General features: G+C 27.5%; 1 protein-coding gene across 1 annotated transcript in view; it reads right to left on the reverse strand.

Moving 5' to 3' along the window:
* The window catches only part of LOC136988476 (two pore potassium channel protein sup-9-like), a 41104-nt gene extending 18358 nt beyond the window's left edge, over window positions 1–22746 (reverse strand). The window contains exon 1 of the mRNA XM_067286340.1: window positions 22046–22746. Coding sequence (XP_067142441.1) covers window positions 22046–22328 — 283 coding nt within the window. The 5' untranslated portion in view covers window positions 22329–22746. The remainder of the gene's footprint in view (window positions 1–22045) is intronic.
* Between the last annotated feature and the right edge of the window lie 3634 nt (window positions 22747–26380).

Genomic DNA, 26380 nt, shown 5'->3' on the forward strand with positions numbered 1-26380 from the left:
TTAAAATATATGCTTTCCATCTCAAATTAGTAATGACTTGCCCCTGTACATCATACTTTTCCTTTAGCATTCAAGTTGTGATGGTCATCTATCTAACACCTTTCAGGGGAAAATTTTGAATTAAAATAACCGGTACGAACCGGAAGTTCGTATATAGTTAATTGTGGCCCCCTGTCACTAAGGTTTCCATATCTGATCTCATCTTTAATCTATCTAACTCCGTTCTCGAGATTAAGAAAAAACAGACGGACGGATGACACTGGAAATTTATAGGTCTACTATTTTTTTCAAATTACAGCCCCAATAATGAGATGCGTACTGATCACTTATCTTAAAATATATTGAAAAACTTCTCTCCAAATCTTCCAGATGAATTTGGGATGTGATATTTTAATCTAAGAGTTGATTTTAATTCGAAGTGTTGAACTAATTTAAAAAATCAAACAATACCCTATCCGGTTTTTGTTTAAGTTAATTAAGAAAATGATAGAGAAGTTAAATCATTATAAAAATAAAGCTAGAAGTTAATGCCAATTAATTATCAAATTTATTTAACTGTGAAGCAAGAATAATGTTAAAAAATTAGGATGAAATTTATACAATTAAGACAAACATAAAAATAATTTGAAGTCCTTCTCATACAACTAAGCAGAGTTTATTTATTTATTTGAATTTAATTAATCCTCGCTTACGATTATATAAAATTACCTTTAAAGATTTATACGGCTTCCGGATGTTATAAAAATTATATAAAATAAAAATCTAGGACTAAATTTACTTAAACATTTGCATAATTTGAAGACGAATACAAAAATAATATGAAGTCTCCTGCAAGAACAAGGTTTTCCCTTATGAACTTTATAAATATTCGATTTTAAATGCTACAAAAAAACGATTGAAAGATAATAGGAAAATAAGATTTCTCTAAAAGAAGAAAATGCTTTTATTAAGGAAGAAGAATAGATTATAACTTGCTTAAATAAAAAAAGGAACCGTTCAATATATATATTCCTCGTGTTAAAAAAGAGAAAACAGTGGTATTTCGTAATTCGAACGTTTCTATCTTCAAACGTTTCAGAGTTCTAACTCCAAATTAGACAAAAATTTGCTTCGGAATTCGAACGAATTAAATTCTAAGTACGAGACACTACTGTAATTGAAAGTCACACTTTAGACTATAGCAATTATAAGTGATATTTTACTAATGTGTACCATTTATCTCCATGCAATTTAACATATTTAATGGATGAGTTCTATGGAGTAAGGCACAGTACTGTAGCTAAGTGCACTTAGAGTTTTTTTTTCAGTTGCCTTTAAGCACATGAAACAGGGTTTTATGGATATGGATATTTACCTTACTATAATATTCCAACCTAATTTTATAGATTGATGATAATTAAGTGTCTAAACGAATTGTATAAAGTAACAGAAAAGCATTTTTTGGTTAAATGTGTGAAAAATTACCTAATCCGAATTGGAATTTCTTGATATATTCACGAATTCTTTCACTGACTACACGTCTTAACATACAATAGGATTCCTATCACGATCTCTAGAATAAGGTGGAAATTTATGCACTAGAAACAGTCTAACTTAGTAATACGATTATTAACAATTTTCTTTTATAAATTGTTTATAAAAAGATCATGCTCTTTAACTCTCAGGTTATCTTATTAATTTATATATTATATTATATTATATTTAATTAAATTAAGTGATATTTCAACCACATTTTTTTCAATTTTATCAAGTTTAATTAAGTCTACAAGTTGGTTATTTCATTCCAGTTTATCCAATCACTCTACCTTGAATCCTCATAGAGCCAAAAAATCGTTATCTAGAATCGTTTCAAGAGAAATTAAACAAATATTACGTAAAATCTTAATAAAATTTCTTAATTTTAATGGAATTTTTATACAAATTGATTAGTAAATATTCCAGAAAATCGAAATTTTTAAAGCAGGAACATACAAATTTGTAATTAAATGAAAACATGTTCTAAAATTTTGGATGTATTCTTTTGATATTTAACTTAAAATGATTCTGGGAAATAGATTTTTGGTTCTGTGTGAGGATTCGAGATAAAATGATTAAGTAGGCTAAAATAGTATACCTTTAGAACTTAATTATATTCATTTAAACATGATAAAATCAAAAATTATCGTTGAATGCAGTCATTTAATTCATTATGTAATCATTAAATTAACAAGATCGCTTCAGAATGAAAAAATGATCATTTTTAGAAATATTTATGTATTGAATAGTATAGAGCATAAAATTAGGATTTATTCACAAGATCTTACGAAAGTCGAACTTACTTACTTCGAACAAAAATCTGCGAGTAGAAACTTAAAACTGGATGGAAATTTTCAAATTACAGACCTATAAATTCCCATTGACATCCGTCCGTCCGTTTGTCTGTCCTTCTTTAATCTCGAAAACAGAATTGGACAGATGAACTTCGATACCAGATATAAAATACTTAGAGGCAGGAGACCCCGATTAGCTATATACGAACAGCACGACTCTTTGTTATCAGAAAAAGTATAATGTACAGAGGAAAAACACTACTAATTTGAGATCGAGAGCATATATTTTAAATTAAATAAATTAAAAATACGATTGAAAATTCTGTCGATTTTTTTTAATATAAATTTTCTAGAACATTCTATAAATAATATTTTATTAAAAAGTGTTTCATTCACAATTTATGTCTATGTTATTATATATCAAATTTTTATTCTTTCTTATTAAATTTGAAACAATTTTCTTAAATGATTCTAATGCTATTAACACGTTCTTCAATAACGAAACTTTTGACAAATTAATCGAATTATTTTAAGCTTTTAACGCGAGGAATTAAATATAATTTAAGATTTATAAATGTTAGTTTACAAGGATTTAAATTAATAATTCATAATATAATTTTAAAATTATATTTTTTAATTAATTCACTCTCAGCTTCTCTAGTGGAATAGGATGCGAGAATCTCTTAACTGGGATATGAGAGAGGTGAGATGGGAAGAGAAGGATACGAATAAATTTAGGATTCACCCCTCAAAAGCCATATAAATATATCAATATAATAAGTAAAAAATATATTTTTCAACCCTAATTTTATATTACGTTCCTATCACATTTATTATATATAAGATTAAATTTGGAACCCTTTCTGCCCAAATTTAGTGCCTTATTAGCTCCACTCTATGTACTTTTGTCTGTAAGCATTTATTTATCTATAAAAATCTATAATTAAATTTAAAATTCATTATTTTTTATATTGTTTTATTAAATAATTTCGTATCTTTTAAGCTTGTATCTACTGTTATTCGATAAATTTATTATTATAATAAATAAAAATTATAAAATTTTAAAATATTTATTTTACAATTTATATTTTTTTATATTATTCCAGAGATTTTTAAAAATAAAACCGTTATTTTACAATCGGAAACTGATGTTTTTACTCTCAAATTCATCAATTATTGATATTAAATCCACGAAAGCCAATGAAAGCGAACAATTTTCAACAATTAAATCTTTTCAATTCCTGATTGGTGTTATCTATAATTCAAATTACTCAATGGGATTCTTTTAATTGACAAATTAAATTTTTTTTTTTTTTGAAAAATTTAAAACCGAGTAATCTTTAAAAAACTCATTACATTATATCGATGAGAAATCGAACTTCACACGAAAATAAGCCACACGTTTTTTAATCACGTACACATTTTTAAACCCAAATCGATAAGTAAAAACGTTCTTTGCATGATAATTATTTAAATTAATCATTGAACGAAATAAAAATCACGCAACAGCCTTTGTTATGTACTAGAAAATTGAGCTATTCATAGAAAACTTCATGCAATAACTTTAGAAGGAAATTATTGACGTATTTAGAATGTGTTTTTTCGTGTAACCACAGAATTTTCGTAAAAAATAAGAGCATTTATCTTAACAAAACAAACAAAAAAAAAAAAAAACACGTGCTTCTGTTATTAAGAATATCGCCGCGAATGTGTAAGATGGGGAGGAAAGTCGCCATTTTATCTAAATTTAGAGCGCGTGTTGTAGAATGTGGCGACGTTATGTTGTCTCCAGAAATATGTAGAAGTGAGCAATCGGGCAGACAACCCCAGAAGTCGCGACAACCATTGGCGACTAGTCAGGTATAAGGTACCCAGTTGCTATGGTAACACAACTACGACCTGTACCACGCAAAGTTTCCGTTGTGGAAAATGATATACTTTTATTTGGGTGGTCCACCTGTCAAATATTATTTTCTTATATTTAATAAAAGCCTATTCAACAATCGCTTCCAATGATTTTACATCAATTAATTCCGCTTATCTGACTTCTTTTTCTCCTCTTCCTCCTCCTCCTCCTCCTCTCTTGTTATGTAGGTTGAATAGACTCTTATAATTATCTATCAACTAGATGCTACTAAATTAGTTTTGAATACCTTACATAAATTATTCTTTTAAGATTTTAATGATAGATATAAGGTTCCTAAGATGGTAGAAATTATTTAAAAGTATAAATTTTTAGTCGAATTTAATGCAATTTAATAGATATAAGGTCTTTATGAAAAGAGAAGAGTTTAAAAACATACAAATTTAATGTAATTTAAAAGAAATAACTTAAAATGTCCCGCGATCCCGATGAATTTTGTCCTTAGAAACATACAAAAATATTATTTAAAAAAATAAAAACCTAAACGTGGAGCCAGGGAATTTTGGTGAGAAGATTATAGTAATTATCTCTAGCTACCAAACAGTATTATTTTATTATAATAATAGTTCGAGAGTAAAAAAAATTAGCTTTAATTATAGACAAGATTGACACTGCATATACCACCAATAAAATGTAAATCCTTTTATCTTGATTTGATATAAAAATAGATATCGATACATAGTTACAGTACCTTAAAAACAGGGGAATTTTTCGAAATTTACGAATTAATAATTCAATATTCGGATATAGACTGAGTTATTGCTGAATAATACTTAATTTATAAGTGTTATAAATATATACATTAAAAAAAATAATGCTGTAGCATTATATTTAGTACCAATGTCATATATAACGGTAGTTGTAATATGCGTGCCAAAATGAACTCATCTCGATCGTTTTCATGCAGACATTCTAGTCAATATACAGTCCATAACCGTCTATTGACTGTTTTGTGCTGAATAAGTTTATAAAATAGTAATGAGTCACATAAAAATATGCCAGAATAATTGCTGTTTGCTCCGAATTCTGCGTATAAGACTTATAAATATCTTAATGATTAGAAAGAAATCTTTCCAATAAGTGAAACAATACTAAGAAAAAAAATCAAGCAACGAGTTGTGTAACTTTCTCGGAAAATAGGTTAAAATTGTGCTTGGCGTCATCTATTGTGCGATTTTACTTTAAACAATTTTTATATTATTAATTAGCAAAAATTATTGGGATCATTAATTTTAATCATATTTTTTTGATTCACATAATTTAAAATATATGCTCTCCACCTCAAATTAGTAGTGTTTTGCCCCTGTACATCATACTTTTCCTGATAACAAAGAGTCGTGCTGGTCATCTATTTAACTCCGTTCTGGGAGAAATTTTTAAATTGAAATCATGTGACTTCCGATCTAGACCGGAAGTTCGTATATAGTTAATCGGGGCCTCCTACCCCTAAGTTGTCCATATCTGATCTCGACTTTCATATATCTAACCATATATATATATGTAACTCGAATTAACAAAAGACAGACAAACGAATGATAGTGGGAATTTATAGGTCTATAATTTTTTTTCAAATTGCAGCTTAAAAAGTAATGTTTAGATTTAATTTTACCTTATATTAAATAATAATAAATAAATTTACGCTCAATTTCAACATTTCTAATGATAAGTTGGCGTTAACATCAATTAAAAAAATTGAAAAATTAGATGCACAACAGTGAGATGAAGTTTTCGAACGATTAAATTTAAGAGTGACGAGTTTAAATTAGAGTGAATATATATATATAATATATATTTTTTTTTAAAGTTTAAAATGTTATTTTAGTTTATATTAAGGTAAAATTAAATTGAGAATTTTAAGATAAATTAAATTTTTTAGTTTTAAATTTCACAAAGTTTTAGACTAGTAAATGATTTTTTAAAGAAAAAATTATAGGGAGGAAGAAAAAAGGAATAGTAAAGAAGTTTTATAATTAAGTTCCTGCTTATAAAATATATAATTTTAATATAATTTTCAGCTATAAATTAAAATCTTTCGTGTATATATACACCGTATACAAACAAAAAATGAGAATAATAAATAGATTAAATTATGTAAAAGTAATATAATTTCTTTAAAACATGAAAAAAAAGGAAGATAAATATGTCACGAATAATTCAATTTTTAGGATGGAATATTGATAAGATATTTTTGAAATTGGATAATAACCAGATGATAATCACGCTTGCTTGTCACGATGATGATTTTTGATTCGATAATACTTGTCAAGGTTGGATAAAAGTTAATCTAACAAAGATGTTAAATTTATGATTAATACTCGAGTTAAAAACGAAATTTAGGTAAAAAATTATATATTTTTCGAGTTATTTTAACCTTATATACGATATTTAAAAGGGAAACTTAAGATAAGAGTAGAGTTATCTTCATTTTTATAGAGTAATTGAAGATGAGAAGATATGGATATTCTTCTCTGTAATTGTATAGTTATCAATTAATTTGTATCAGTCAAGTGTTAAATTCCCAGTAGATTTAAAATTCTAAATTATTCTTTACTTGAACGAAAGTGAATATAAAATTTCTCCTTGAAAAGCGTTTTTTGAAAGTCAAATTTTCTTCTAACTCAGCAATGTATTTGATTTCTTGCAAACCTCTTTTACTTTAGTGTTGTTTCATCCCTCCAAGCTTTAAAATACATTGTTTTCACTTAACTTGTTATATATATTTTTAAAAAAACCAAGAAAAATATCGCCTTCTCTAACAAATAAAATTACAAAAATAAAAATAATTTAAGTAAAGTTTGCAAGAGAGCAAACATTTAGACAAGCGCACATTAATCAAATCTTAAATTCGGCTCCATTTTTATATCGGTAAATAATGCAAATATATAAAAATTACATGAAAATAAAATAAAATAAAGCGTAAAAATTATGTAAAATTCATTTTTAGATAATAAAACATATACTTTTTAAACTCAATTATTAAATTAAAAACTTTGATAAATCTACATCACAGAAAGGAAATGTTAAAGATTCTATCGAAAAGAATAGAGAAATAAAAAAATAAAATATTAAAATTCATGCAAAAAACGAGAAATTTGCGAGTGATGAATGATTTTTAAAGTCCTAAATACAGAATTATTAGATTAGAAGTCTAACTTACAACTCTTCCAAATGTTGATAAGTTGTAGAGTTACATAAAGGAAACACAAACATTTAAGAGTTATACAGACGATTTACTCCAGTATGCGATTTCTAGAAGATAAATCTTATCTAGGAAGGCCTTCAATATCCAGACACAGAATCAATTATTTAAAAACTGCACGCCATTATTCATAACAATCGCCACAATATAATTGATGGATAACCACTTGGAAGATCAGTAAGCAAAAAAGATGCTGTTTATATATATATATTTATATAATAGACAATATTAACGTCCTCCAACTTTCATTCCATTTTCTAAATTAAAAAATAAGAAAATTATTTAAAAATTGAACTTTTTAATAAGAGAAAGTTCCAAACTTTTAGAAAATAATTTATAAAATTTTCTGTAATTTCGTATTAAAAATATATTCGCATTAAAGGAGATAGAAACAAGAGGAAATACACTAATAATGATTTTAAAAAATTAAAATTACTAATAAAAAAATAAGAAAATTAATTTAAAGTTGTAGTTTTTAGTAAGTTAAAGTTTCAAATTTATGAAAAATTACATATAAAATTCGAAATGACTTTCTGTAATTTTGTAAAATAACAAATTTGAGTCAACGAAGCTAGAAGTGGACGAGAAGAAAATGCACCGAAGAGAAATTCAATTATTTAAAACACGATCAAATTTTTATATGCAATCAAATAACCGGTAAAGATACATTTTTCGTGATAAATAAGTTTAATAAGAAGAGAGAAATCTCAAAAATTGATAACTTTCGCCAATATCAGCATCAGAGAAAGTGCCAATTATCGAAGGTGCAAGGAGAATCACCTGTTTAGGGATGAACGAATGCTGACGATTTTCCAATAATAGAAAAACTATCCAGATAAAATAAGTACGAAGAAAATAACTAAAGAATATATTGGATAACATGGAAAAAGGAAAAAAAATTAATTCTTAGAAACTATCCGAATCTCTTCGAAAACTAGTTAAAAACTTTTGTTTCAATAGAAATTCCCGAGTTTTCTTGTTAAGAAATGGGAAAAATTGATGAGGATTTATTTAAAATATTATACATAAATAAATTACTAATAAAAAAAAATTCAAATTTGAGTGATGATGGATGAGTTGGAATACATTTTAACGATGATTAGATGAAAAGATAATCGCCTAAACGATAATTGGTTCGAGAAATTTAAATCAACAGACGTAGGCGTATTTAAGATTCAAATGCATTATGTGTTAACCAATCGTTGTGAAGTTGGGCGTGTCTTCAACCAATAGCCTCAAAATAGAATATATCTATTTCTTACATGTATCGCAGAGAACTGCCTATCTTTTCTCATAAAAAATTAATGTTTCTATCTAATTTTTTCTCCCGAAACATATAAAAATATGCAGAATTAACTTATTGTTAACATTTTACGCTCTTGTTATAATTAAAAATTGAATAATAAAGCAACAAAAATAGATTAAGAAAAATATTTACTGTGTTATTTTATCATATATTATGATATTTTTTAAAAATTTTATTACTTTATTATTAAAAATATGTATATTATAATTAGTATAAACAATAATATATTTAAAAAGGCCGAAAATGGCAACTCTGCGATGATACGATGAAGAAGATTTGTGAAAAAAGAATTTCTTGAGCGAAGTGATTGGAATTGTCAAGTGTACCAGATGAGTTGACACGTTGGATGTCACATGCAAAGAACGGAACGAGATCAATACAAGAGATGGAAGTATATTGACGTTTAAAACGTTGAAATAACCAAAGACGACAATTTTACGAGATGAAAAGTTATTTTAGATAGAAGATAGTTGATCCGTTCAAGAATGATAAGAGAAATATCAATGGAGAGAGAGGAGGTAAGAAAGGAGACGATGACGTAAAATCATTGTCAAAAAAAATATTTCATTTTTGTAAAAAAATGAATTATTAGTTTTTCAAACGTTAATTAAGTAAATTTTATTCTGTTGATGAACTTCAAAGATATCATTTTGTGTAGAGACGAGAGACAAAAATACATTCGAACTTTGTTGCAAAACTGTAATTGCACTTTTGCTATATCTTAAGAGAATCCACTTTTGCTCATTTATTCTCTGAAAATATTTTATTTTTTATTCCCTGCAGAAATACTTTTATCCTTAAAGGACCTATTTCTTCTTCTTCTTTTTTGGATTCAAGAAGCAACCACGACAAAAAGAAAAAAAAAACTTGAAAAATATTTGTAAAACTACATAACTACTAAGTTTAACTTTTTTTTGAATTACTTAAAAATTTTTTAAGATTCAAGCTTAAATTTCAAGTGTATTACTTCTTAGAAAAATAATAAAATTTTTGGTCATTCAGTTGAGATTTTAGGCATAAGTAAACCAGATTTATACCTAGGGCCTCTCGTTTTTAGACTTCAGATTCGCACAAATCTATATCCCAGTACAGAATCCAGTAGTAACTAAGATCCTAAACGTTGTATAAAATGAAATATTGTCCGAGATGAACTTCACATTATTGGACTGCAACTTGAAAAAATTGTAAACCTATAAATTCCTACGATCATCCGTCTGTTTGTCTGTCCTTCCTAAATCTCTAGAACGTTGTTAGATATATGAAAATCCAGACAAGAGTCGAAAACCTTAAAGGTGGGAGGCCCCAATTAACTATATAATAACTTCTGATATAAACTGAAAGTCACGTGATTTCAATTCAAAAATTTTCCCTGAAAGGTGTTAAATGACTGGCATACTCTATTGTTAAAGAATATGATGTACAGAGATAAAACACTACTAATTTGAGGTAGAGGGCATATATTTTAAATTAAATCAATTAAGAACGTGATTAAAAATTGCATTCCGGCATCGTGACATTGTCACGATGCCGGAATCTTTGCTTGTTTAAATTTATGTATGTAAAATGGGTTTTGTAAGACTAAGTTCGCATAATGTAAAGCTACCGTTGATGACAAGACAAATTTGAAAATATTTATCTAATTCGTAACTACAGATATTAACTCTTTTGAATTATTTTAAAAATACAGTAGCCCCTCGTTGTATCGCGCTTGTCTGGAGACAAAGAAAAGCGCGATATATCCGGCGCGATATAACCGAATACTAAAAATTCTGGGCTTATACTAAACAGATTATACACGCAATGGAATCTCTATCCTCAATTCTTTCATCAGCAAGTAAATATAAAATAAGCTTAGTTTTGCAATACTAAACTTTATTTGTGGTTATATCGTATTAAATGACGTTTACGTAAACATCGATACCACGAACGTTCATTTAGCATTATTGTTAAATGGACGTCATCATACAAATACTACCGATATAAAAAACAAAATATCATTTGCGATTTTATTATACAGTACTATATTTCACAATAGGAAAGCTAAATTTTGCTTTCTAAGGTCTCCTGTTTTTGGGACCTCAGAATCATCCTGGCCCAATATATGGAATCCAATACTAGCTAAGATTCTAGAATTCATAAATTACGAAATATCGTGTGATGCCGGCTTTACATTATACAAACTTATATAAAAGGGGCCTCGAGGAGTCTCACATAAACTAAAATTGATAATGATTAGAAGAAAAATTTGGAAGTTATTTTCAAAGTTAAACTTTATTTAATTTAAATTAAAAAATAAAAATAAAATAAGATTTTGACATTATTTTATTATTTTTAAAGTGTTCATTTTATAAATATATTCATTAAAAAATGAATTTTTATATTTATTTCAACAATAATTCAGGAATTAATTTTGGAACTTGATACTTCTAGAAACTATCTTAAGTCATATTTTATGAGTTTTATAAAATATGCAAATTTAATGATATTCAATCTAATAATTTTCTCGGACATTTCATTACTTTTTAAAGGTAATCAAGAAAAATATTATAGAAAAAAAAACATGTCTAGTATATTCTTAGATAGACTTTAAACTAATCAAACTGTTAAATTTTTTAGTTTTATTTTATTTCATTATTATTTTTGTTCCTGTGTTAACAGCTGATAACTAGAGAAATATCTTTTTTAATATGAGGAAAATGTGAGAATATAAATTCAGAAATCTATCAATAACTTCTTCTGCTCTTTTCCGAGTCGTTTCAGTCAATTCTCAACATAAGTATGATGAATTACTCTTTTGATTCCAAACTTTAAGCTACACTTGTTTCGACTTTGCAAGAATAATTTTTATTTAAAAAAAATAATAATATCCTGTAGACTAAATTTTCTTTTTAATTCTTTCTATGGAGGAATTTTTAACTAAATTCGATAAATCGTTATTCATGTCTCGAGTTTGATTTTAATTTTTCTTCCATCCAATAGTGTTCTTGTATATATAATATCTTCTTCCTGTTCGTCCAACGAGATGAAACGCTAGCTTAGTTACGGCGTCATCAGAAACTTTGAAATCCAATAGAAAAGCTTGTTATAAAAAAAACAAATAACCGTTTGAATTTTTTTGGTTCGACTTTTAAGTATAGAGTTACAGGCCTTTAAAAACTTGTTAAAATTCGCTCTTTTCATTGGTTCGTTTAAATGAAAATGGGAGGAGACACTTTTTAATTGATCCAATAAGCGCGACAAAAATTTTAAAAAAAACTTTTCATTTACTTATTTATTTTTACTATTTTTTTAATTGGCCAATTCCAGGTTGTGACCACAGACTTATGACGTGTAGGGATCATTCAAGTATTACGTCAGCAGTTTATGGTGGAGGGGGATTCGTTCGTATCTGACGATGAGGAGGGAGAGTGAGTCTTCGATGACGTAATAATGCACCCGTTGTTTATTTTTCTTCCCAGTCGTCACAGAATAGTTTGAAAATAATTCATGTATATCTGCAAGTGGTTTTAACTTCTGGCCCGATGACATAATTAGGGGAGTGGTCCCTTGATTTCTGATGACTGGTTATGAGAGGAAGAAAGATTTTAAAAAAAGGCAAAATTTTTGCTGATGTAATACTTGAACGGCACCGCACGTTATTAATATTCATAAAACTCAACAGATTTTCCAGAGATTTTTATCAATTTCCAGTCTGAAAAATTTACAAAATATCAAGAAAATGATCTTTAAAAAGCCTTTAAATTGATTCTATAAATAAAAAATGAATAAAAACACTTTCAATTTTCATTTACTTCGAATTAAACTGAGTAAATTCGAGTGATCGATCAGATAACGAATCATCTCTAACCAATATACGACAAAATTTATAATCAGAAAATATAATTTCTAAGGCATAATAACATTTATAAAAGTAATTTTTCTAATTAGAATTTAAACTTAGAATAGAGATCTTATTGATAACTCGAGCATTTGTCGAGCTGTTAATTAAAACTGCAACAAAACAGACTGGAAAAAAAAATTAATTTGTACATACGTTAACCTTTCAAGAATCGATTTAAAAGTTTCGAAGGTAGGCGTTGCCTGATGATATTCAATTATAAATTTCATGCAAATATATACGTGTATATAATTTTCCTATTATATAAACTCTATTTTATAATACTTTACTACGATATATAAAGAGATATTCGAGTTTGAAATTTTCCTTTTTTATATTCTTAAAGGATCTTAGCCTCATCCACGTGATCTGCTATTTCAATAAGCTAGTTGTAATGTAGGAATGCCACCTTTACAGGAAAATATATTTGAAGATTCTAAAGTACAATACATAAATCTATCGATAAAAATTCGAGTTCCAAAACAGATTATTTTGTTTCTTTGGATAAAAGAACGAGGTTTATAAATCTTCTTATCTTTTTTTTAAAAAATTACAATAAAATTTTCTATCAAATTAATTATAATTTAGAGAAAAGTTTTAATGTATTTTTGTTCAGAATATTTCAATTTTTTAGTCTAATTTTTAAGAAAATAAAGCGAAATTTTGTAAAAATTAAAAATCGAAATATACAGATTTTTTTGGTGATAAATATTGCTAATTGTAATTAAAAATAATTAAAATCGTTTACCTAATAATTCAAAGATTAAAATACGAAATAAATAAATAAATTTTGAGAGATAAAGGGCTGGATTTACATATAATTTAAACTAGCTAAAGCTTAGGGCCTCAGACCACGAGGGGCCTCTCTTTATATAGGATATATTATTCGTTATTACTTGACGAAAGAAAATAACTTCTCATTTAAGTTAGGGCTTTACCTGAATCTGGCTCTTTACATATAATGTTGGATAGCCCAATGGTATTCTGTGTATGTGTTCTAAGTACTGTACACATACTGTATGGATTGAGTTCAGAAAAACTTTTGCAAAATGAATGAAAACAAAAATAATATAATTCGTTTTACAATGGTTAACTGACTAACTGCATATATGTTTACATAATAAAAGGAATGAAAAGTAAGCTTTAATATTTTAATAAAGTTTCTTAAGTTACATTTTTCTGAAAATTTCTTTCTTCCTTTTTTTACTGTTAGTTTAAGCTAGAAAATCACTAGTAATTTTCATTTATGAGGCAATTACGTTATAGAAATGAAGAAAAATTATCATTTTAATCGAAATCGATTTATTCCAAACGAATTAAGAAGGAAAAAATCATGAGGAAATTCGAATCCAGTTAAAGTAAAAAAAAGAAAAAATTATTATTATTATTTCCTCGTGCCTCTATTGATTTTATCTCTGAATAAGCTGATCTATTTACTTCTGCTTTTTGTTTCTTGCTAACTTTATCGTAGATGACCTGGACAAATATTCTCTGTCAACATCCGATCTCCTTTTCCTGGATGCTCTTGTCTTTCTCCGACTTTCATCAATCTCATTCAAAGAATCCTCCTCATCCTACTTTTAAATAATGGCATCTTCTCCTTTCTTTATCATTTAACCAATTTAGATCATCGGGAAAATTTCAAATAATTGCCAATTTAACTTAGTAATTATCATTAGAACAGATACCGATAATTAAAAAAATGCTTAAGTATTGATATTACCGTATAGATGATCAGTGTTAAATTTTTATTAAACATAATTTTTTTCTGGTTAGAGAACTCCTCTTTAAATTGATTTTAATTAAAAAAATATGTTGTATTTACCTTAAAATTATAACTTTTTTAATCTTTTAAATGGTACGAAGTTATGATTTTTTAATTATATTTTTTAAATAAATAAATTAACTAAATAATTTGATTTTTTTAAAAATCGATAAGAATTACAACGTCACAATTCCGTCTTCTCCATCTTATCAGCCACTTGTTTGATTCTTTTCCCGTTTCCATCTCTTCTCATCATCCAGTTAATCTTGGTAATTATCTCTTATTTTTATCCACTCCTCCCTCATCTTCCATTCAATTTACCTTCTCTCAACGCTAAGAAAAAAGCTTAAAAATCACATAAATCACTCCATTAAAATCTGTGATAGCTACTTTTGAAAAATTCTGTCTTGTAGCGAATAATGGAATATTATTTTTATCACGTTAAAACACACAAAAGACTTTTTAAAGGTTCCTCGAATAAACTTGCTTTACACGTGATCATAAACCAGATAATTTTATTTACAACAAATTTTCAAATATTTATGATACGAGAGGACAGCTTCCATTATTATTTAAGTCGCTGCCATATAAAAAATAAAAAAATAAAAAACCGTAATAAATCTCCGCAAGGAACAACAGAGTAAACATTATTTTCATGTAGAGTTTATATTAGAAAGACTGGAACATATAGATATCAAAAGAAATCTAATTGAGTATATTAAGCTATAAATTTATCGTCCAACTTGGATGCAGTTTAAAGATTGAAGTGGTTTTGATAGAAAGGATGTCTCAGGTGAATGTCTAAGGTGTTACTTGTCGATAAAAAGTGTCTAAAAAAATAAAAATCGAATCGAGATTTTATAGAAAAAAACTAGATACTAGTCAATAAAAAATCTAGAAAAATATATAATTTTTTAAAGCTAACTATTTCTCTCTCTCTCTCTCTCTCTCTCTCTCTCTTCTTATTTTAACTTAAAAAAAATAGAATTTTAAATAATAGCTACTCCATTCAGAGAGGATACGTTATCAAGAAAGTAAGAAAAACAATTATTTATGCCATCCTCACAATGCCGGGCTGCAATTTTTAATCATATTTTTAATTTATATAATTTAAAATATATGCTCTCCACCTCAAATTAGTAGTGACTTGCCCCTGTACATCATACTTTTCCTGATAACAACAGAATCGTGCCGGCCATCTAGCTAACACCTTTCGGGGAAAATTTTTGGGTTAATGTTACCCTAGGTGGCAAGATGGTGGCTCGTCTCTGATTCCAGCAAAGAAACAGTGGGACGCATGTACTAACCTAACCTAACCTATTCTAATAAATTACCATAATTATTAGCAACCAAATTATTAGAATAGGTTAGGTTAAGTTAGAACATGCATCCCACTGTTTCCTTGTTGGAATCAGAGACGAGCTGCCACCTTGGCACCTAAGGTAACATTAACCAATTTTTGAATTGAATTCACGTGACTTCCGATCTAGACCGTAAGTTCGTATATAGCTAATCGGGTCCTCCTCCTACTCCTAAGTCTTCTATATCCGATCTCGTATATTCATATATCTAACACTATTCTCGAGATTAAGGAAGGACAAACAAACCGTGAGAATTTATAGGTCATCCCCAAAATATTACAAATTTATACGGGATTTCAATTAATTAGCATAGAAAACAGCCGAAACTAAGTTTAATTTCCGTAAACAAAAAAAAATTACTTCAATTCTACAGAAATTTATACAAATAATTCTCAATTTTAAAATTAATTTATAGAAGAAAAAATATTATTTTCGAGTATTCAGTTTCGTTTTGCGATATAAAAAAATAATAATATAATTTTTAAAAAACTTCTAAAAATATCCTCCCTTTAAGTTATTGCAAATTTAATACAAAATTCCAAATTGAATAAATAACAAGAAAACTAGTTGCTTAAATCTGTGGACCGAGAGAGAGGAAGAGAATTGTCCCCAAGCAACGAAACATCTCTCAATCTGATGTTGGACTCCACTACCAGGAGCAGTGACACAGTGATGATAGACACCCGAGAGTGAATGTCATGTCGTGCTCTACATTGCAACTTTCCCCGGGAAAAAAAAGAAAATTAGAACTAAATTTCCTTTCTACAAACATTTAACCGATTATAACCCCTCTCTGTTTCCTATAAAAGGACAAACATCAGTTTTTAAAATACGAGTTTTAAGATCAATTTTTTAATAATATATACGCCTATTTTGAGCCTGTAAATTTAATTAAGATGGTGGGTTATTTACTTCAATGATTTTAAACGAATATGCTTATTCAGTGGTAATTTTAGATTTCTTTCTAGGGCTTTACTCTTTTAGATACGTCAGGTATGTACAAATATATATCTGTACTTCAAACTCACTACTAGATAGGATCTTTTTATAATATGAAATTTATGTGATACGAAGGTGAAGTACTGTATCACACAAAACTTGGTTATAACACGTTATAAAAACTTATATAAAAGTGACATCTCAAATCCATGTTTGTCTAGAGCCTCATACGACCTAAATCGTCGCCAGTATGACTCACAATACTCGTAAAAATCGAAAATGTTTCAAAATATAGACAGGAAAAAAATCTTAAATTTTATACTGTAATTTTCTGATCTTTAAAGTAAATTATTTTATTTTTGTTTAATATGTTCTATATATTCATCTTAAACATTATGTTGTAGCTTATAATATCGATACATTAGACTTTGTATAGATACGAGTTTCGTATCATACCGAAACATTACATTATATAAAATTATGTAGAAGGGTCTCACGAGTTTACGCTTGCGTAAGGCCTCGTACAATATAAACCACTACTGCTTATAATTCGAAATATCCGAGAGGTCGTAAACCTTCCCAAAACAAGGAAACATCTGTTATATATTCCTTTTAATCTTTACAAATCCTAAAGAAAAATCTTTTATTCTATAAATTACCTTTAAAATAGGTTCTTTTATTATTAAAATTATAATGTTTTTAAATTGTTAAATACGTTCTGTTTGTTCATCCGTTTCGTTCCGTTATATCCTGCAGTCACGTATCATTCCATTAGTCGAATATATTTGAAAAGAAGAAGAAGAATTCCTTTCCTAGTGCTTAAGTATACATCCCTAATGTTGCTGATGGATTGTTCCTTAACAGGTTGTTTCGAGAGAACAATAAGCATGCGCACAAGCTAGTTTATGTGTGCACTTGTCACAGTAAAAATCGATGTGTCAATCAGGGTTGTGCTACTCTTCTTTCTTTCAACAGTAACAATGGTAAAAAGCAATTGAGTATACAATTCGTATGTTTGGAAATGCTTTTTTCCCTCGTGTTTTCGATTTTTAAATAAAAAAATTCAATAAAACACTTAAAAAAAATAAAATAAAATAAGATCGATGTATATCTTCCTTTATAAATACTTTAGATTAGAGTATACTTATTTTTATTGAATGTAATATAATATTTATAAAAATAACATAAAATCTTTTATTAAAAATATATACATCTTAAAACATCTTTCTCTAAAGTAAAACGTCCACGTCAATATAAATGAATCATCATGTTAAATTATCTTAAATTTTAGATAGAAACTTTTAAAAAAGGTATTAAAATAAATAATTTTCTATAGTTTAAACGTTAAAAAAATCATTTTCCCTCCCTCCTTCCTCCTTATATTTATATGAACCTTCATGTTAACATCTCATACTTTCTGCTGCATCAAACAGTTTATATTTAAAGATATTTTGGATAGTGAAATTGCCTTAGTTTCCTTGTATAAAAGTCTACAAATTTACCGTAAATATCGGAAGTTTTTCGTTATATTTGTGTTCAATGAGGTGAACACGATAGAAAACGAGTTTGTTATGATAACCTTTATATTTGTTGCAATAAGTGAAGAGAAGAAAAGGGGAAAAAAGGCTACTATAGATTCTCCTAACACACAAAAAAAATGAAAGCAAGGAATCAGTAAGCATACCATTTTCTAAAATCGTGATCTATATTGTACAGATAATGCTTGCTACAAGCCAACTGAAACTTTAAAAAATCGAAATGGACTTAAATTTAAAAACTAGACATTTATTTATACAGAAAAAATATAAATAAAATATTCTATATTTGATATTAAAATCATGTAAAAGTCATTTAAATAAATATAATATATTTAAAAAAGAATGAATTGCTGTATTACAGCTACTGCTAAATTATTGGTTAATTTATATTTGAATAGACAAATAAAATTATTTGGGCGTGGTTAAACGATTTTTCCCATTTATAATATAACAAAAAATTAGGGTTAACAATGGATTATTTCGTAATAGAAACTTTTGTATAATAAACATCACGAATGATGTTAATTTAAATGTTATGAGAAAATGCAGCGTAAATACGTTTAACTTTTGTTTTTATTTTATAAAAAAATCAACATTTCCTATTGGTTTATTTGAATTTGAATAGATAAATCAATGAAGAAGGGGCGTGATCAAAATGGTAAAGCTACTTAATAAAACATTTACAGAACATACTCATTTTCCTTCATTTTTTTTCCAGTTTCATGAACTATCTGAAAGTATTTTACTGCCATCTGTTGAGAAATAAAATATCTCCTGAATGCATAATATATTCGATTCAATGACCTATATCATAATTTTATTTACAAATGATATTGTGGTTGATACAAGTCAAAGTTGAGAGGAACGTATTATATAACATGAAATCGATTTTTATGAGACGACGTAACCCCGAACCCGACTTAATATTAGTTTGGAAAGTTATGAAAATCTTCGCACACAATTGGCCATTCTTGTTTTAATTAGTAAATACAAACATTCCAACGACTTAATGGACATTTAGCATCGTTGTGGGTCAACTTAACTACAGACTTTACTGGTCAATTTAACTGTGGCATGTCATAAAACATTTATTTTTATGTCATCCACATTAACTTCTCTTTATTCTAAATTGTTCTCCTGATAAATCTTTAGTAAGAAAGAAGTTAAAACTCGTACGGCATATACTGTAAATGCAATTATGATCTCTGCCAACCAATTCCACATTTTGTATATAGTTATTTCGAAAGGTCAAAGTTCATTTTTAAAAACATTTTATCTTATAAAACATAAATATTTTTAAAAAGCGTAAAAAATGGAATTAAATTCGATAACCCTACAATTTAAATTGAATTAATTAAGTCTTTTTCGTTAAATAAAAAGAGAGAGAGAAAAGTCATAATTACGAAAACAGAAAAGAAAAATTGGAAGGAAAAAATAAAAGCAATTTTAATTGTAAATAGCTTATTACGATAAAAATTTTAATTATAATTAACCATTGAATCGGATCGGAAGGATAAAATAATTTATCAAGCAATAGTAAATAAAAATAAAGATATATTTATCATCTTTAACGTTATGTAAAATTATGTTTTGCCATTTATATATATACACGATAATAGGATATATATTATTATTATGTATATTATCAATTAAATTTCCGGTTGTCATCAATGAGAAGTCGCGTATCGTTTTTAAAATGCCAAAGAAAATAATAAAAGCAGCAACAATTTAAATATTTCGAAAATTACTTTTCTTTTGTACATACCGCGAAAAGAAGGCGTCAGATTATTCATTTCAAACGTTTTATTTCCACATTCATAAAGCAGATGTTGACAGGACTATCATTTTGTCGAAAAATGTCATTTGGAGGCGTGCACTTGCAAATGAAACTAACACTCGCTATTTGCCAATTTAAATTTTGAACTAACTAATGATATGGAAAGGGTGTGGTCTAGTATTTTAATGTTCTTTATTTATTTATTTTTTTTTATTTATTGTTTTCCCAATCGAACCGAATAAATCAATTCGTAATATAAGGGGCAAAGTTTTAAGCGTTTCTCTCTTTAAACGTTTTTTTTTCTAATAAATCTAATAAATAAATATATATATATATATAATTTTAATTTCGCTAAATTTATTACGATAATTAAGCATAAAAACTTTCTAAAATTACAAATTCAAACTGCAAAATTTTATTTTGTAATTATTCCAAACATCTTGAATATGCCTGCTATTGTCAGCTTTCCCTCATAGCACAAGTTTATGCAGTGAAACATGATTTACAGGAGCAAGTGGAATGTTACAGGAGGTGAGAATAAGTTAGCATTTTGTGAAATTATTAACATTCATACAAACTACATTATCGGTTACGTTTGTGTTATAACGTTACATACGTTAAATAAACATATTTAAAATATGTAATAAATTAAATTTATACATTTTAAGTCAAAAATTTCAGCTGTAATATTCTAGAGAACGTCCAACAATTTACTTTTAAACTATGTTGAATTAAACATTACTATTATTTTAATTGTTTGTAATTTCTAAAAATATGAATCCAATAAAATGTTTAAACTTTACTAATCAAATTTAATTTAAAAAAAAAATAACGAGGAAATTCTACGATTTATATGCAGATATTTGCCATTAATTTAAGCTTTCGTAATAGCATATTGCTTAAAAATCACGACGATAGTCTTTATCACCAAACACTTAAAACAAAATAACTGATAAAAGCAATCTCTTATCTACAAAAAAACATTTTTTATTTGTCTTTTCTTTTTGCATTCTATTTTTAGAATATATCTCACAGATCTAAAAGTATGGAAATTTTTCCTATAATTTTATAAAGAAAATGAGTGAAAAATGCATAAAATATTATATTAACAATCCTAGGTAATTTATGGAATAACTACCGACTTCATAAAATAACTAAATCATGTTTGTTTAAGCCATTTAGCGAACCGCAACGAATTGTTTTTGTAACGAAATGTCGTGAAAGTCTTGAAATACAATTAGTGTTTTCGTCATTAAACACTTTATCCTGACAAAAATCCAATTGGTTTATATTACTAAGCTTCTTAAAATTAAATTCTTTCACTAAAATTACTCATCAAATAATGAACGGACTGTCTCTTTCGTTTCTTTAATTCGTTATGCGCCTTTCAAACGAAAAATATGGTTTAAAATTCTTTTTAAAAATCGAAAAATTATCACAAAGACAATAACAATGCCGTTCCTGATAATTTAATATGATTTTCTTATAAATTTTCTTGAATTTTTCATCTCTGTCTACATAGATCTGAACACAAAGAATGAGTTGTTCAATCAATTTTATATATATATACGTAATGACTATCGATATAATTATGAAAGAAAATAATAATAATTCTTATAATTTTATTAAAGATAAAATATTATAAAATAATTTTACATACAATGTTGCACTTATTAAATTTTAATTACAGTAAGAATAAGACAATACAGAGAATCGCTTTTATAACATCCACTTATTTTTATCATGAAATAATAATTTTTCTTCTCATTTTAAAGGTAAATATATATATATATATATTTAAAAATTCATCTTTTGACTTGAAAATTAAGCTATGCAACACTGAATAACATTTTCTTTCTAAGCGAAAACAGTAAAAATATACGATTTAATAGGATAATATTCCGCATTTTTAGCGAATGTTTCACGCGTGGGTAGTTAATTATTACTCTAAACATTAATTTAACGCAAAAGTAGCACATACGGGGCTACTATATTTATAATTATATTATCACAGTTTGCGAATAATTAATGAGAGGGGAAAAAGACTCACCAATCGTTGTGAGGACGGTTGTAGCGAAGTAAAAAGCTCCTGCAAACTTCCACTGAATCCCAGCTTTGTGTGGCACATTTTTAATAATAACTGTTGTCCAAATTTTATAATCGTCGTGACTAATGTTATATTTCCTCATCAACATCTCTTCTATATTCTGTAATGCTGCGCGTTGTTTATCTTCATTTTCGGACTCCAAGGCATCGAATATGGCCGCTCCAACTAACAAATACGTAAATGTACAGACTATAAGCGATAAAGTACGAACGTTTTGTTTCTTCATACCTGACACTTCGAAAGAAGAATCAGCTAGCTTCAGATGTGGCCATAGCAGTCGATGCTAGCGTGCATAAATTGGTCAGTAACCTCATCTCGATCGCATCCATACGATTTAATTAGCAACAGGCATTTGTGGTCTAACCTGAAAGACGGGACTGCAACAGCTTGATAGAAACGTTTGGTAGAGACGGGATATCCATTCCTTTATCCATCTAACACATATTTCAGGCTCTCGTGATGATGATGGCGTCGACGCTGCTCGTTCACTTCGGGGCTAATTTCAGTTTAGACGTCAACTATACTTCTCTCGATAGCTGCACATGCCTATCCGACACTCTAGAACATCTCGACGAAGAAAGATAACACGAAACAACACCTCGGACACACAACACATACACGCAGACCGGTCGCACACTCTCGCTTCACCTCCTGCACCGATATATGTGGCGCCCTCCTCGTCGACACTTCCGCCATCTGCAGTCCATATCGCGAGTTGCATCTCTCACAAACTGGCCATTATTCTACAAACGGTTCCATCTTCTCGCTCTTTTTCCGACATCCTCCTAAACATCCCTTCTGTGCACGCGCAAACAACGTTTATAACTTCAATCACACACACGTATACGTAAGTGTATCGAATAAATTTGTACACTTTTTTCTAAGCTCCCACGCACAGACACACACACACACACACACACACGAAGGTTACTCGTATAATTGAAGAGCGCTCGAGCATTAAATACGGGCACCTGTTTAAAATTAATTTAGAAAGTGGATGCCAAATAGAAATCATTTGCTTTAACGCCCGTCCCGACGCTCTAACTCGTTTAAGAATCCTAAAACGAATAAAGGACCGAAAAACAAAACAAATATTGCATAAAATATTCATTAGAAAAACACATTCTTCGCCATACAAAAGCTATAAAAGTCGATAAAGTCCGGAGACGATTTTTAACTTTATAAAATTATACACTCGTAATAGAAAATTTCGTAGAAAAAATATAAATAAATGATAAAAAAAAATCTTTCTTATTGCTAAAATGCTGAATTTTCTCTTTAGTTTATTAAGCCAGGAAGGTATTATTTTCTAATATATTCTGATTTTATTTAAGTGAATTGATTAAAATTGACTGCAATTGCGACTCGATTATTACTCTTGCAAATCTCCGTGGGTGCAATTTTAATATAGAATTAATATTAGTTTCCTGCTCAGTTTGCGATATCTAAAATAACGAATAGAGGAAAAAAATATATGATTAAATCTACTTTAATTAATCCCAGAATCGAGCATTCATAAACAATACTCCTTTCGCTCTTGTGATCATTTCCAAATAAAACAATAAATAAAAAAAAAGAGCTGGTACACTCTGACCCGAGCACCAGAATGACGTCAATTGGTAACCATAGCAACTGTAAAACCCCGTTTACTTACTTATTTTTTATTTTATATTTTTATTTTATATTTAAAAATTGGTGTAAAAGTTATAAGAATATTTTTCATAAATATTTATTAAGTAATTCGATTTTTAATTGCAAGTTATGCGAGAAGGAAAACAATTTATGCATTCTGTGTCTATGTTAATTGCGCATAATCTCGTTAATAATCATATTTCGTCAACGTAAACAAGTGTAAATATACAAACATCGACTGATATCTAGGTTATGTAAGGGTGGAGCAAAGAGAATTGCCGTGTGACGTCAATTCGACGTCATCGCATGGTGAAGTGGTTAAGGAACTCATTCAGTGAGGAAACCATGTTTTCATCTACGAATTTAACTCTAAGAGTTCTTATTACTTGGTAGGTACAATTATTTCAAGATTTTTAATAATATTGTTGACATTTTTAAAATTGTTTAAATTTATTTCTGTCTACAAAAAGGGGGTAGATACGTACTATACGGTACATCTCCTCCTTCTTTCTGATTATTAATTAATTAAACGTAATTAAAATATGGATAAATATACTTAAATTTAAAATGGTCCAGAAGCACTAGAGAGTATTATTTTTTATAATTATTATTGTTAAATTAAAAATATTTTAGCTGGCACCATGGTAATGGATATATAAACATTAAAACTTTGCATGTTCCACAGTAATTTTTAAAAGCCGGCTGCAAAAATTATAATTAAAAAATATGTAAAATAAAGTACAGAAATAAATAAATGTAATAAATTATTTTTTAGTGGTAAATTTGTTTAAAACGTAATAAATATTCTACCACGCTTCGAATCGTTTATAATACAGTAAATAGAAATTTCTACTTGTGTACTAACAATATTACAATCCCAAAATTTAATTAATGGAGTATTGAAAGATAAGTTACTTAACTAAAGATAACATTTAACAAATTTGTCATTAACCTGATGTTACATACAACAGCAATAACACGAGTTACATATGTACACCATTCTCTTCCAATTAACGAAATCAGTATCCTCTCCCCATTCACGCAAATTCAATTGTAAAACGTTAGATTCAATTATTATCGTCTTTAATGCGCAATCTTTCTAAGAGAAATCCATTTTAGAAGCTTAAAAAATGCTCCTTTTTAATAAAATATATCCGCATTTTTATTAAAATTTCCTATAGAAACAAAGTTTACAAACGTTCGGGGATGTGTGAGGTATATTTTTACACGTTTATATATATATATATATATAAAACTTCAGAAATAGGCTCTATATTTCTTCCTCTTCACTACTTTTTCGAAAGTTTGGCTTGTTATAAACTGTTCTTTCGCAAATTGTCAGTATGAAAGCATACAGTAAAGCCTTAACGTTCCTTTTTTTCTCCCTTACATAAACTTTTTTTTATATCTCCAGACTGACATAAATCTTTCTCTGGAAGACATAAGTACTTATTATAATTCAATATCTAAATAATATATATATATACATTCTACTGATTAATAAACATTAATTCTAACTGAATAATAAATTACTTCTTGTATTTCTTCTACAGAAACTAAAATAATTTATCAGATTCCTTAATATTAATCGTTGATAAAATACTCTTATAATTATTATTATTTTTTTAATGATTAGAATAGTATATTTAAAGAAAAATTAAGATAAAATTCGAGAAAATCTTTCCAATTGGATGAGAGAGAGAGAGTGAGAGAGAGAGAATCTTTAACTCTTTTCAATATAATTTCCTTAAGTTGGCATTTTTCATTATAATTTTTGAATATTTTCAATCGATGAGGAAAAGATTATTTTAGTTTATGACGTTTTATATAAAAGGATATTTAAAATGTATTTTAATTTTAATTCCTTTAAAAATTCAATAAGAAATTAATGCTAATTATTATCTTAAATTTTCTCTAATTTTTATACAATTTAATTATTAATTAACTCGATTTTTATGAATCCAGTTTCTAGTGCAAATAGTAAATTAATTTTTATTTTTAATTTATATATTTCGGCGGGATAAATATTTCATTTTAATGTTTAATTTATAAAGATAAAATGATAAAAAAATCTATAAAAATTAATTTAATATTTGGTTTTTAATTTTAATCATTTAATAATATTGTTTAAAAACTTATTTATTAATATAATATTTAATTTTAATTAATATTATTTATTTTAAACCTTACGATTTTTTTTAATTTTAAGGAAAAGTACAATTTCTATTTTAGAAAACTATTTTAGTAAGTTATATGTAAGATCTAATACATGATATTTAAACTTTCTCAATAATCCAGACTAAAAAAAACCCAAAATCTCGCAACGTAACCCGCAAAACCCCCTAAAATACGTCAAAAATTCAATACAACATTCGAGAAATCCGCAACATAAACCCCAAAAATTTTCCAAACTCTCAACTTAACTCCCAAATTCCTTAACATAATCCCATAAAAATTGCAAAAATTACCGACATATTTCAAAAAATCCTTAAAACACCAACACAACCTTCGAAAAAACTACAACGTAATCCAAAAAAAAACCTTAAAACCCAAAATAACTCCCCAAAAACCTTTAAAAAACACCAACACGACCTACCAAAAACCATAGCATAATCCCAAAAGAACCTTAAAACCCCAAAATAACTC

Source organism: Centruroides vittatus, unplaced genomic scaffold, assembly GCF_030686945.1.
Source record: "Centruroides vittatus isolate TY-2023 unplaced genomic scaffold, ASM3068694v2 scaffold_3315, whole genome shotgun sequence".
Classification (NCBI taxonomy): Eukaryota; Metazoa; Arthropoda; class Arachnida; order Scorpiones; family Buthidae; genus Centruroides; species Centruroides vittatus.